At 44.8% G+C, this 14,592-nt stretch overlaps 2 protein-coding genes across 4 annotated transcripts in view; one reads left to right on the top strand and one right to left on the bottom strand.

Annotated features, from left to right (window-relative positions):
• Positions 1 to 6,913, bottom strand: part of sema4f (sema domain, immunoglobulin domain (Ig), transmembrane domain (TM) and short cytoplasmic domain, (semaphorin) 4F) — a 41,542-nt gene extending 34,629 nt beyond the window's left edge. The window contains exon 1 of the mRNA XM_028999207.1: positions 6,068 to 6,913. Within this exon, the coding sequence (XP_028855040.1) occupies positions 6,068 to 6,155 (88 nt within the window). The 5' untranslated portion in view covers positions 6,156 to 6,913. The remainder of the gene's footprint in view (positions 1 to 6,067) is intronic.
• m1ap (meiosis 1 associated protein) overlaps positions 6,083 to 14,592 on the top strand; it is a 43,298-nt gene continuing 34,788 nt past the window's right edge. Inside the window, exon 1 of one of the 3 annotated variants that reach the window (XM_028999277.1) lies at positions 6,083 to 6,663. The gene's annotated coding sequence lies outside the window, so the exon portion shown is untranslated. The remainder of the gene's footprint in view (positions 6,664 to 14,592) is intronic. The other 2 variants (XM_028999241.1, XM_028999311.1) reach the window with 2 other exon arrangements.

Genomic DNA, 14,592 nt, shown 5'->3' on the forward strand with positions numbered 1-14,592 from the left:
CACTGGGAGAGACGCGTACATTCAGGACGGTCCTGAATGAAAGGTCCGCCTCAGACGTCCAGGGATGGAGATCTGCTGATAGGAAAGTTTTGTGACAGCAACATCACATTTAAAAGCAACATCACCAAAAAAATGATGCTGTCCTCAAACATTATTTAGCATTCAATTATTATTATTACAACAGACATGAAAGTACACAGAACAAAGTACACAACCACTGCTCCTTCTGGTACAGTAAGCATGGTACACATGAGCATCAGGTTTCATTTTTAGATAAACTGTGATATGAGTGAGATACAACCTTATTCTGATCTCTGTGTGTGTATTATTATTATTGTTGTTGTATTATAATCAGTATGCAAAAAGTTGAGCCAAACATGATCCAATTGAAATGGACACACCTTCTCACTGTCTCCTATAGAGAAACACAGAATCATGACTGGGCTTCCAGACTATCAGCGATAGGATGAGAGAGAGAGAGTGTGTGTGTGTGTGTGTGTGTGTGTGTGTGTGTGTGTGTGTGTGTGTGTGTGTGTGTGTGTGTGTGTGTGTACAAAAATCTTCTTCATTCTACCTAACAAGGAAGCTATGCAGCTCTTTCTGTGTCAGATGCCCTGCCAGATGTACCAAAGTTTCTTTTAAAAGGAAATGGAAGAAGGAAAGCTGGTTTGGCTGGCTACATGCCAAGGACCATTTAATAGTTTCTTTGGAATCGTTCCTGTTTCTGCTGTTGCTCTCCTGGGTATAAATCGGAAAAAGCCGCACTGGCATCAACAATCGACTGCCCACCAGACTGCACCGTCACTGCACGGGGGTGGAGCCAACATGAACACAGCGTCTGATCAACCATGTGAACGAACTCCCTCTAGTCAGGTGACAATTCAGGGAGCCTGTGAGCTTGCTCAGGTCAACATGCATTCGGAAACACAGCCATCACACCCAGGGGCTGAACATTGAATAATTAATACAATTTATAGTCCATTAGTGGCTGAAAAAAAGCTCAGGATATGAATCCTTGGGCAAACACAATATGACAATGACTCACTCACACTCTGTGATGCACACACGCTCACACATAAAGAACCCCTTAGATAAAGCTACTTATACAAAGAAACAAAAGGCAAAAGTTATTCATAGTATAGGTTTCAGTCGTGTATGTGTACACTTTGTGTGTGTGCGCGAGTATGTCTTAGGCCTGATATAATTTTAGGAGGAACGTGTGTGTGTGTGTGTGTGTGTGTGTGTGTGTGTGTGTGTGTGTCAGAAAGTGGCAGGCCCTTCCAAAGACAATCCTATTAACATATAGCATTGGCTGTTCTGAATCGCACCCCGATCACAGTCAGCTCTGGTGACAGTTTGATCTCCAGCTCTTCCTGCTTCATTTATCAATCCGCCCATGCCAGGATTTCAGCTGAAGAGGGTCTGATGATAACCAGTCTCTCTCCCCCTCCCTCTGCCTTTTCAAACTTCCTCCCATCTTTTTTTCCCAGCCACTTGCTCAATTGCTCTCACCCCCACTTCTCTCCTTCCATCCTCCTCTTTTCCTCTTTCCCTCTCCCCATCCCTCCAGCTCTCTCGTTCCTTCTCTGTTTGATAAGGCTCTTAGTAAATACGTTCCCATTGCGATGTCATGGTGACAGATCAAAGGGGCTCTGGTTTTATCAGCTTTTAGGTCCTCTGTTCGGCTGCTCTATCAGTCAGCCTCTGCCCTACTCACTGCACTACACTTCAATTATGATAATGGGCTCCAGTGATAATGTACTTTTTTCCCTCTAACCTAAGCCAGTGCTGCAGCCAAACATCATTAGGGGAGACTGAAAAAAAATGGGCCATGTGCAAAGATGCACAACAATGATACAAAGGTGTGCACACACACACACAGCATCTTGCTGGCATTGGCCAAGTTAAAAAAGAATCAATACAATACAAGAACATGGCTTCAGTCAACAACACCATCCTCTCTGTGGAGCGGCAACATCTGGTGAACATCAGCCACGTGGGGAAAAAAGAAAAAAAAAAAACTGTTTTATTTTCTCTTTTATATCGAAACCACACAGAGAGACCGGAACAAGGGAACAAGCAGCAGTAGCAGATCACGTCTGCATTTCCCAGCATCCTTCACTTCCATATGGCCTGCTGTCTGGCGCGACTTCCCCCCCACTCCCGTCACCACATCCATCCATCTCCGGACGCACCACACAGGGTGAAAAAAAAATGTAATTTAATAAATGTCCTCGCTGCTGGAGGACTTGTGCAGCTGTCCAGGTTTAATTACCACCTTTGGTCCTCAACCACGGCCCCACAATAAAAGAAGGGATGAAAGAGACCTAATGAGGGATTAACTTCTTTCCCTATGCTGTCCCACCATCGGCCATAGACAACACACTGGCAACACACTGCTATTTACAAGGAAGGGGCTTTGGGATGTGTGTATGTGAGTGTGTGTGTTGTGCGTGCGTGTGCATATGTGTGTGCTGCACAGTTTTCCTTTGTTCACCCAAGGCTGCTTCCTGCCATTAGGAACTGAATGCACTTTACAGTTTTGCCGGGTTTCCTCCTGGCACTGCCAAGCCTGGAACTGACCCGAAAAAAACCCCAAAATGAAACAACACTCAGATACAGAGAGAGAGAGAGAGTGAGAGAGAGAGAAACAGGACCACAAAGTGCTGATTCAAGGATTTGGCTCCTTTAATTACTGTACTGCCTGGGCAAATACCCCTGGCCGGTGTCATAAACAGATCGATACGTGCAGACAGCCCATCGCCCGGCCAAAACATCTTCATAATAGCTCAGCTCAGAACCAAGATCAATGCAGATTACACCGGAGCACATTTCTTAAGTATTGCTTAAGCTTATACCAGTTATTGGTACATTATGTACAAGCTATATGTATTACGGGTTTTGTGGTGTTGAGATTCGTGTGCAAGTACCTTATCATTTAATAGATTCATTTCTATTTCATAATATATCATTTAAAAATATGTCTTCATTGTAAACTCATCATGGAGAGTAGACTGCTGCCTGAAAATTTTAGATTTGTTCCTCCAATGGCGGAATGAGAGAAGTTGAGCAGCTATGGATGTCACTGAATACTGAGGGACAGTGTGTATTGCGCATTACTGGCCAATGACATGAATGACCTGTCACCAGTGCTGACCAGTGAGAATGGACGTGTTCACCCGGCCAGGTAGCAGCAGGCACCCACGATGCACCACTCTATCCTAGCGCTGCAAGAGCCTTTTCTTCAAGAACAAAGGCAGGAAACAGCACCTGACTGCGTCTCTTGTGCTTTTCTTTTCTTTTTTTTTTTTGCTCTGTTAAAAACCCACACCCTTCTTCATCCGAGTTGTGTTTATCCGAGTGTGTGTAAAACTTGGTTTCTTTTTCTCAGCCAGAGAAATTCTGTAGGCTCGGCATGCCGTGGCTTACAGTTCATCTGCAATATCTCCACTCATTCATTTAACAGGAATAACTCTTTGGACAGTTGCCCCCTGTAACGCCACATCCCTCCCTCTTTCTTTTACTTTCCTCCGCTCCCGCTCTCTCCTCCTTCTCATTCAATCTCCTGTGCCCGCTGTGTAGGAGGCCGTTCCACGTTCATGGCGCTGGGAATGCTGACTCCCGTGCTACCAGAGGCTTCCGGCAATCTGTGCTTACAGTGCAATATGCGAGTATGAAGTGGGAGGTGGAAGGCAGAGCGCATAAACTATCGCAAAATTCCATCTATTCTCCACAGACAGCATCGCAGGGTGGATGCCAACCAGGGACAAGAGCACAAAAGACACACCCTTCATAGGTCTGGTAGGTGTGTGCATGTCTATTGTCCAAATGCACAGTGAAGGGCAGAGTAAGGCAGTAGGCAGAGAGGTAGAGGTGATGGCTACAAACGTTCCCGTGCACAAACCAACATTTATCAAAACCGTACTGTTGCTTACATGCCAACAGACTGAAGGTCTCTGCTGGTGGCAGTTTGGCCCACGACGTGATGAATTGTGAGCAAAACAAGAATGGGGGACAGCGAGTCAGTCCACATGATATATTGATATATTGATTAATTTTATAAAAATTATAAAAACTTGCTTCTTGCCTGCTTCAGTAGAACTGATCTTTCAGTACTGGAATAAATGCCACAGATACATATGATAAGGACTGATGATATTTCAGTCAACCATTCTGTATGAATGAGCATAAGTAACTAAAAGATTCTGTGTTTTATCTCCAGACCTCAGGATTTCACCCAAATTCTGGGTCCAAAACCCATGGTGAGGATATGCTGACACCAAAGATCAATCGCCTGTGCTCCTTCGAGAAGGATCGACCTCTGACATTTAACCCTGTCTGTCCCTCCCTCGTCTCCTTGGTATCCGCAAGTCCCACCAACCCCCACCACTGCGGTTTCTTCACCTTGCCATTTTTAATCATGTGTGTCCATTGAAAACATGCCCTCGAGAGTACAGCATAAATTCATTTTAAAGGGAAAATGGGTGTACATTACAAACATATTACAAGGCGTTTACCTCTCATTTCACCACAGAGAAGTACCATTTAGAAAAAAAGATTCCTTGTTCAAGAAGACAGGGAAGACTGCAGCATTGCTTAAAAACCCCACTCATAACTACGGGTCCACAGCTCATACCATTTGCAGCACATGACACACGTCGTCTTTGTGTGAAAACGTGAAACGTGAAAAGCATTTCTTGGTGAATTATGGATTTCTGCTGACCGGCTAGGTCTGTAGGATTCTGTGGCCTTCTAAGGGCATAGTTCACCCCTCCCTTTGCCTTGCCTGACAAAGGATGTCTTGCCTGGGAACAACATTGCAGGAACTGGATACTTGGAGCTGTGTGGACTTCCTTCATGTTTTTTTCCCTTGCAAACCCTGTCAAAACACTAGTGTGGACAAAAGCAAGCCCTTATGCAATGGACAATGCGCCTTCTCACCTGCTTCAGAAACAGGGAGGAGATCTGACACTATATGCCACTTCCATCAACACCCAGAGAGTGAATAAGACTGTGTGCATAAACGGTTGAAGACGTACCCATGCAGATCCATGACAAAAGACAACACATACTCCCACACAGATTCAAAAACTGGACCCAACAGCTACTGAAAGAAACCCAACGCGGCACCAAAACTCTGAGGAGAGGTATTACTATCAGCACTTACAATGCTCAGCGTCGTGGTGCTGTGAGCTTCTCGTACCACTTGTTTTCAAGTGCTAATCTGCTTCATGTGAGGGGTATTAACACACCAAGTGAAAATGGATGGGGACAGCAGCGGTGGACCCAGTCTGTAGTGCTTCATGCCATGAGCCCACACACACCATGCAGAATGGGTTTGATCATGCAATGCTTGTGTTTGAACTGTCCATCAAAAGAAACCATGAATGGCTTGTACTCGCTTAGTCGTTTAAATGGAAATTTGAAATTTACATCTTCTCAAATGAGCAGGAAGCCAGAAACCTGCAGCCTAAGCGCCGCAGCTACATTAAAAAGAAGTTAGACGCAGAGCTTCTCAGTTCATGTCTGCACAGTCCAAATGGGCAGGATCCTCATGGACATGGCGTAAACACAGTCACATGTCACAGGACTCAGGAGGGCTCTGACAGCCGCATGATCTGAGCGGCCCGCTCACATACGTACACCAGGTTCTCAACCGAAAAAAACAAGGGGGCACGAGAGGACGTATGGAACAAAATTTTACAACCACACAAAGGACCAATTGTCAAGAACAACTTCCCATGTATCGTGGAATGCACCATGGAATCCATGGACAGTTATTTGGGGGATCCATATAGTCGGGGATGTGCTATTTATTCCATTTGCATGCAAGCTTGCATGTGTGTGTAGTTACACCACTGATCAAGTGTTGCATTTCTGAATAAAGTGCATGAAGTGCTTATTTCTTCATGTGAAACATGCATAAGATGCTTGCACACAGGGAGTTAAAACGATTCGCCGACAGCTTCCAGTCAAGTTGTAAAACTATGCCGGCCTCAGCCTTACAAGCTACATTTCAGATATTATTGTATAAAGAAAAGCTGCGGTCCGAGACACCTGCTCTTACCTCCGTAGCTGCTGACGGAGGCTCCCCGGGAGCCGGGGCTCAGGCACAGCGACAGGAACCCGGCGAGCAGGCAGGCTGCCGGCGTCATGGTCCGCGGGTTCGGTCTCAGCTGCGCACCATCTTCGGGGAGCTCGGGCTTGGTCGGAAAACGCTGGTTCGTATATTTACGAATTCAGGGGAAGCATATTTTAAACTCCGGTACAGGTAGATGCGTCCTTTGGGATACGTGGACCGGTAATTTTAAACCAGTGACAAAGTACAACAGTTTTTTTTATAAATAAATAAAAGGACAAATTGAATAGCCACTCGCAAAAAGAATCGCGTAAAAAAAAATAAAGTTACACGTCCTTGGTCCTTGAATAAAATTCGAAAAATGCGCAAAACACTTGTCGTCGCCGCGGCTCCCGCTCGCGGTGCCGCTCGGATCTCCGGAAATCCCACGCAGGACGCGTCCACGGCAGGGGCACGGTGCAGAGCCGGGCTGCCTCGAACGCCGCGCACAAAGAGCGCGCCGTCGGGACGCGACACTCGCGACCGTCTCCGAGCCGCGCGACCCCGCCGCGGTGGCCACGCCCCGAAAGTACAAGCGACAACAGGTAAGGGGGCCGTGGCCCCGGGAAACGGCCACAAACAACGACCGAATATCAACCACGCGGCCAGACACGCGGGGACACGGTTTTGGTTGGTTGATTGTTTGCTTCCTTGTCGTGAAACGCCGCTGCGTTGCGCGCGCGGTTCGACCCGCTCTCCACGCGGAGCCGACACTGCTGTCGGTGTCCGTTCATTTGTAAATCAGCGGGGAAGTGGCCGAAAGTCGGGGCCTGAAACCAGCAGCTGAACGACACGCCGGTGGTGACAACTTCTAAACGTGATGGCGCGGGCTGCATTTCTATTGCAAGCGTGACTGTAACTCGAGGCGACCGTGGGGGTTATGACTGTGGCCGTTGTGACCCGGCGTTTTGTTCCGAAGCCTCGTTGCATTGTGCTGTGACATAAAACGAACAAACGGAGGCGACCAAATAAACGGCCGGTTCTCCCGCCCCTCTTTGATGAATCTATCCGTTTTTTACTCCCAGGAGGGCGGGCCCGGTTTCCATCTGTCTCGCTCTAATCCGCGCCGGGACAGCGGGATCCGAGGAGCCGGGGACTGACCGGATTTCACGGGCGCACGCGGGACAAAGACCCGAGTCGTGACTGGACGTGGGAAGCCTGTAGTGGGTCAGAGGTTACGGTGTAGACTAAATGCAATAGCGCATGCAATGAATACCTAACCACAATGCGCGGCGTTGCTGTGTTTGCAGAATTTGTGTGTGTGGAGAGCAATATTTGACATTTGAAGCGCAAATGGGCTTTTAACGAAACATTTAGGAAGTACAACCACTGCATTTAATGAGACACTATAACATGCTGTTAACATATAAGTAGTCTGCATTGCTGATCTGCGAGGAAGGCGCCCTCTATTGGACAGGTGCAAGCACGTGTGGTTACAGTGGTATACAGAACACTGTTCACTCCTTAGTTACTTATATACACCAACCCTTGAGTTGCTCTTAATTTCCCTACCTGAACAATAAACTGGACTGGACTCATAACACAAATGCTGTCTACAAAAATGAACAGAGCAGGCGGTAGCTGCTGCGCCGGCTCAGGTCTTTTCCCCCTGAGGACCTTTTATGACCCTGTGGTGGCTTTTATGGTGTGGTCTGCTGGTCTCTACTGGGAACAGAAAGAGGTTGAACTGGCTGATCCGGAGGGCCAGCTCTCTTCCAAACTGTCCGGACCCGTTAAAGGCAAAGCGGTTATCCCTGTTGGATAACCTCTCCCTTCCCATGCCAGAGACTGACGGCACTGAGCAGCTCCTGCATCCATGATGTGGAAAGGAAAGATTCAGATGGTCTTTCCTTCCAACAGCTGTCAGACTTTACAACAAGGTCCTTGCAGCTGACCACACATGCAATACACCATAGCATTTTCCCTTATGTTCAATATGTGTATATGTCCACTCTATACATACAGTGGGTACAGAAAGAATTCAGACTTTCAGACAACCATTTGCTAAAATAATTTTAAGTTCATTTATTTACCTGATTAATGTACACACAGCACCCCATATTGACCGAAAAACACAGAATTTTTGACATTTTTGCAGATTTATTAATAAAGAAAAACTTGAGTTATCACATGGTCCAAGGTTGCTCAGTATTTAGTAGAAGCACCTCCTAAACTTGATCTAATACAGCCATGAGGCTTTTTGGGAAAGATGCACCAAGGGGATCCTCTGCCATTCCTCCTTGCAGATCCTCTCCGGTTCTGGCATTTCTAGGTCTCTCCAGAGATGCTTAATTGGGTTTAAGTCAGGGCTCTGGCTGAGCCATTCAAGAAAAAGTCAAGAACAGAACAAACCTCCGGCCCAGCCTGAGATCCTGAGCACTCTGGAGAAGGTTTTTGTCCAGGATATTCCTGTACTTTGCTGCATTCATCTTTCCCTCAATTGCAACCAGTCTTCCGGTCCCTGTAGCTGCAAAAGACCTGCCACAAAGCTCTGACTGGTGGAGGGCTGCAGTGATGGTTGACGTTCTACAACTTTCTCCCATCTCCCAACTGCATCTCTGGAGCTCAGCCACAGTGATCTTTGGGTTCTTCTTTACCTCTCTCGCCAAGGCTCTTCTCCCCCGATAGCTCAGTTTGACTGGATGGCCAGCTCTAGGAAGGCTTTTGGCCATTCCAAACATCTTCCATTTTAGGGAAGCCACTGTGCGCTTAGCAACTTTAAGTGCAGCAGAATTTGTGCCTTGCCACAGATTCGTATATATAGACAGGGGTGTGGCTTTCCTAAGTCAGTCAGTCAGTATAATCAAACACCGCTGGACTCAAATGAAGATGTATTCCTTTCATACCTACTGTATGTACATACATATATTCTATGTGTACATAAAAACAGATTTTTTTAAGATATATTCACATATATATATTTTTAAAATACACTGATGCATATTTATATTTTCAGTTTTCAGGTTGTTTTTATTGTGTACTTTTGATACTGTACTTTTGGTTTAGTTTTTTTTACTATTTATATCCTATTTATTTTCACTTTCTACCAAGACTATGCCATTTTACCACTTGTGGGACTAATAAAGGATTTTCTTATCTTACCACATTTGTCAGCCATCCATGATCATTATTGTCATATATATTACTAAAAAAAAAGTGAAGTGATTGTCACATGTGATGCACAGCAGCACAGCACATGATGCACACGGTGAAATTTGTCCTCTGCATTTAACCCATCACCCTGAGTGAGCAGTGGGCAGCCATGACAGGCGCCCGGGGAGCAGTGTGTGGGGATGGTGCTTTGCTCAGTGCCACCTCAGTGGCACCTTGGCAGATCAGGATTCGAACTGGCAACCTTCTGATTTCGGGGCCGCTTCCTTCACCGCTAGGCCACCACTGCCCTAAAAAGAAATGCCAGATCGCGCCCGGGATTCGAACCTCACGCCCACGGACTGCGAGACTGGAGACCGGTGATATTACCCCTGAGTTACCTGTCGTCAAGGCTCTACCTACTACCCACTGCCTGTGATGTTTTGACACATTAGATAGGTCCGCCACTTAAAACATCCAGCCAACATCCAAATATATGGTCAGAAACTGAGAATTGAAGAAGGGATATAAGATAACAAATAAAAGATTTATCAAAAGCATTTGTGTCCAACTGGATAGGTGTTTACTGAATGCACAAGTTAAATAGCTGTATGTGGAAATCTGAAAATATTTGAACAATTTATGTAGTGGTATGGTATCCTGCTTTTTTTTGTTGTTGCAGAATATCAATTTACTCTTAACACAAGGTCTCGGCTGAACTAGTATGCTTTTAAAAGCAGACTTGGGAGTTGCTCTTCATCCCTCAAGAGTGTTCGAATGGCGGACTGACCCCATCGCCTGTATTTTTTAAGGTGTTTTCCTAGCAAAACCTCATCATCCTTGCATTAAGAATGCGCATACATTTCGAAACCAGGCCAATCAGCATGAAGATATTAAAAAGAGCCTTAAAGGGATTGTCACGCAACTTATGTGGTACGCATTATTATTCCGCCCCTGATGTGAGCTAGCTAACACAACATGAACCCAGATTTTGAATTTTTAAAAGCAATGTGACACCAATCTATATCTGGACAAAGCACACAAAAGGGTTTGCTGGGAGTCCCACGCCAAGAAGTAATTCTCACTCCACTCTAGGGATATTGTTCGCATCTTAATATCTTAATGGGAGCAGTGTAGGGACTGGCTTGTGTGTGTGTGTGTGTGTGTGTGTGTGTGTGAACCATGCATGTCAGTCCCCATCACTCTCAGACAGTGAGGGTGACCTTGCAACAGCATCAGTCACAGTTGTGGAGAAGCCAGCCTCCTGATTGGATTAAACGTTTATCAATGCTCACATGTACTCCAGCCCACTCAGGCTGATGTAAGCTGAGACCATAGTCACTACACTGCCAGACATGTGTGTGTGTGTATGTATGTTCGAGTCTGTATTGAAAGAAAGGCTTTTTGGCTTCAGAACCTCGGGAGGAAAAGGGGATATAACCCCACAATAGACCCATCACTTCAGCTGAAACCATATTTCCATAGGGTCAGCTCTCATTATGCTAAGAGCTCTTATTACTCTGATGGTTAAGCATGGGAATGGGGATGCAATATCATTTTCCCTATAACCTCTTATAACATATGTAAGATGGGACGTTGCAGGGCCATGACGTTTCTGCACCTTTGTTTTGCATGGAGGTTCAACACCTCCGTTTTCCATATCTTTGTCAAATGGCAAACCAGCCACAGGTTTTTGCGATGCCCTGCCTTTGTCTGCCCCAGACGGGAGACACCGGGGTCGGGACAAATTCTGATTGGTCTGTGACAACTTCCTGTGGGTCAAATGTATAAAGGATGTTCACTTGTGGTAGCTGGGCTCTTTTTTCATCTTCTTTTTCATCGGGAACTGGGCCTTCCAGCTCCAGAGCCTTCTCTCTAACCATTTTTCTCCTGGATCAGGTGATGTCTCTTCATGCTTTCCTCCGGTCTTTCATTTTGGTTTTCTCTGTAACCTTGGTACCTTTTTTACACACAATATTTACATGTAACTGCAATAATAATTTGCTGGGGTTAATAAATTAGAAACTGTTCATTTTTTAACCTCTATTGTGCCATTCCTCTTTCAGCCAGGTAACATCAAGTTGTAGTGGTTTTGTGTGTAGAGAGAGTGTTTTTGTACGATTCTCCACAGTTTTACACATATAACAAATAACCTGAAACTACTGATCAAGTGGGGTGCATGTTAAGGTGATGGCATCTCAGCAGAGCTGCCACACTCATATCCCCAAATTGGCCATGTTGTTTAGAGTGGACCCTGAGCTGGGTTAATTACCTCCATCGCAGAGACCAACATCATTATCTGGGAGTGTGTACCTTTGTCCAGTGGGTAAGAATATGTGCTTATACATATCTGTGGATCATGTGGATATCTGAATGATCATGTGGAGGAGCGTTTGTGTGTTTGTGTGTCTGAGAGAGAGAGAGAGAGAGAGAGGGAGAGACCATGGGAACAATCCCTACATAAATCATTGGATTCTCTGCACCTCCCTCTCTGCTTACTGGTACATCATGACTATAACAGCATGAGCCCACTGTTACAATGGCAAATTCTGGATGTGTTCACCATTACATTCGGTTCAGTGTTTAACATGTCTCAGCTGTGTGCCCAGTAGTGCTGCGCAGTATGTACTATGCCTGAAGGTAGGTAAATCAGAACTCCCATAAAATGTCAAGTCTTTTGGAGTAAACTCCCACACACAGACAATTCAGTTGTATATTCACAATCTGAGTACATTCAGAGGACTATATGAAATCTCTATCCAGTGTACACAGCATATTTAATATTTTCAGACAGGGTACACGGTCATTTATTCATTAAAATACACACAAACACACATGCAGAACATGATAAATAGAGCCATTTCCTCTCTGTAGCTTGAGATCAGTAAAATCCCCAGGCCACTGGATTTAATGCATTCGATTCGAAATCTGACCTAAATACACGGGAGTAGCCTTTGTCTTTTCCATTGCTGCCTCTTTCTCTCTCTCATGATTTGTCTCCCTCTGTACTCTACCTGAACAAATGTGTTTCTAATCCTGTCAACCACTTTAATTAAGAAGATGGAAGAGAGGGGACATTGGCATGCTGTCTTAGAAATACAGCTCCTTAGCACTTCGGGGTCCTCAACAATGTTTAAATATTAATAAACAAACCAAAATGATTTATTTTATTCTAGGAAGCCATTCTTGCACCTGTGAGGCTATTTGCCATCATTAAACAAAAATAGCACACAAATAAACTAATCTACCAGTGACTAAAGCAGGAAAATTGTACATTTCAGAAAGAGCCAAGAGAACCCCATACAGTTTCATTATCAAATTCACAATCTTCTATTGTGTTATTAAATGGCACAAGGGAATAATACTGAGACAAGGAGGCAAATATAGAATGCAGCTTTGTACAAATTTGTGTTAATGCTAATTCATTCACTTTATACACACCTACTTCTTTGACCTACTGCATAGGCAAGAGCCAATCCCAGGACACTGGAGGTAGGGCGAGGTCTCTCTCCGCACCACAGGGTGCACACACCATTCAAACACCAATTCGTCTAGTGTTCATGCCTTTGGATGGCGGCAGGAAACCCATGCCAAAATGTGGAGAAAACTTGAAATGACAGCTAACAATATGTCATCCACATGGCTATTTACACCAGAGTGTATCCACCTTAAAAAGGTGAAATGACACATCAGGATTTAATATGACTGGTTGAGTAACATGGAACAAATAGATTTGATGTGCTTTACAAAATGTCGTGTACTCTATTTTTAAGATGCAGTAAAAAAAGTTGAAACACTCATAAACACAAGAATCATGTAATTTTGATATTTGCATTAAAGGACAATCAAATTATAAATAAAATTCATGGCACATGAGACAACTACTACATGTGACCACTGACTCTCTTAGCAAGACCCTTTCCTCTGTGTTGCCCTAAAAATTGATAATGATAAGGGGGTTAAGCTGTGTTAAACACGGGGCTCACTCAATACCCCCCCAGCCAAAAACCTGCACAGACAATCTGTCTGATTTACCACAGAACAAACACAACACACGGGGGGGAGATGTCCTCCAGGAATTAGTAAACATGCCCCCATTAAACAGCGAATGAATATGCATGCCAGAGGAGGAGACAAGAAGAAGAGACAGATGAAAGAGTGGGAATTAGGGGAGAGAAAGGGGTGCACAGCTGCTTTCAGCCATGTTCCTGAAGGGGAGACGAGCACGGTGAAGACGTATCTTTTGAAGAGCAGAGTACTGAGTGGGATTAACACTCTCAGTGTTGGAGAGTAAGAGTTCTGTGGGAAGGCCAGAGAACAGGCTGGAAAAGTGGGAGAGATTAAACATATGGCTCTTCAGTCTATAATTATGTGTCATGATAGAAAAAAATGATAATTTTTTAGAAAGTGTTGTGCCCACAAGTAGTGGATGAGCGCAGATGGCGTCAGCAGGGATCATGCATCCCCAAATAAACTCCCACAGACGAGCGCTGCACTCTAAGGGGAAAACTTTTCATTGCCTTCAAAGAGGTTTTGAGAGTATTCCTCTATGATTATGGAGGTCAAATCCTCCCATGTCCAATGTTCATCGCAGGATGGAGATTTTGGGTGGGACTGGTGCCCTGGCTTGTATTCAGAAGCAGACTGTACTGCTACACTGAGTGTTGGGAGTGAGTTAGAAGAAAGTGCCAAAAAAATAAATAAATACGCCAAGGTCAAACTTAAGACACTGTATAAAAGCAAATTACAAGAATCACACTCATACACACACAAACGTATGATTTGCCATAATCTATTGCTGATAAATATAAATGTATTATTTAATGTATCCACTATTAACAAATGAGCTAGAAGCACCACATGTGTTCATACATCACCATGCGTGTGACATCTCTCTTTATCTCTCTCTCTCTGTGTGTGTGTGTGTGTGTGTGTGTGTGTTTGCATCACACTAAGAGACACAGCCCATCTGTAAAGCACCATTCACACCACCACCAACCACGTCTGTCAGCACTGATTTCTGCAGTAAATTATTATCTACATACAGCCTGCATCTACATCACCCACCAAGTAGATCTGACATAAGCCACCCTGCACTGCACAAAGGGCCTCAGATGAAGAGATGTAGCGCCCACAGGCTTGATCAAAAGCCACAAGCACATCCACGGCGCCTTAAAAGGGGGAGGGGAGCAAGAGTCAGAGCCTCCTACCCCCACCATTTCTGGATATTAGGATTTAATAGTAATAATTCCATTTCCTTCAGAGAACCACACCACTACACTGCCTTTCCCTTATGTCTAAATTAACTGCTAATTAAAATTATTAATCCGTTCCCAAATTATTGAGACATTAGTCATACACTGCAAAAAGAACCCTTCAAAATG

The sequence above is a fragment of the Denticeps clupeoides genome, chromosome 1 (genome assembly GCF_900700375.1).
Source record: "Denticeps clupeoides chromosome 1, fDenClu1.1, whole genome shotgun sequence".
NCBI lineage: Eukaryota > Metazoa > Chordata > Actinopteri > Clupeiformes > Denticipitidae > Denticeps > Denticeps clupeoides.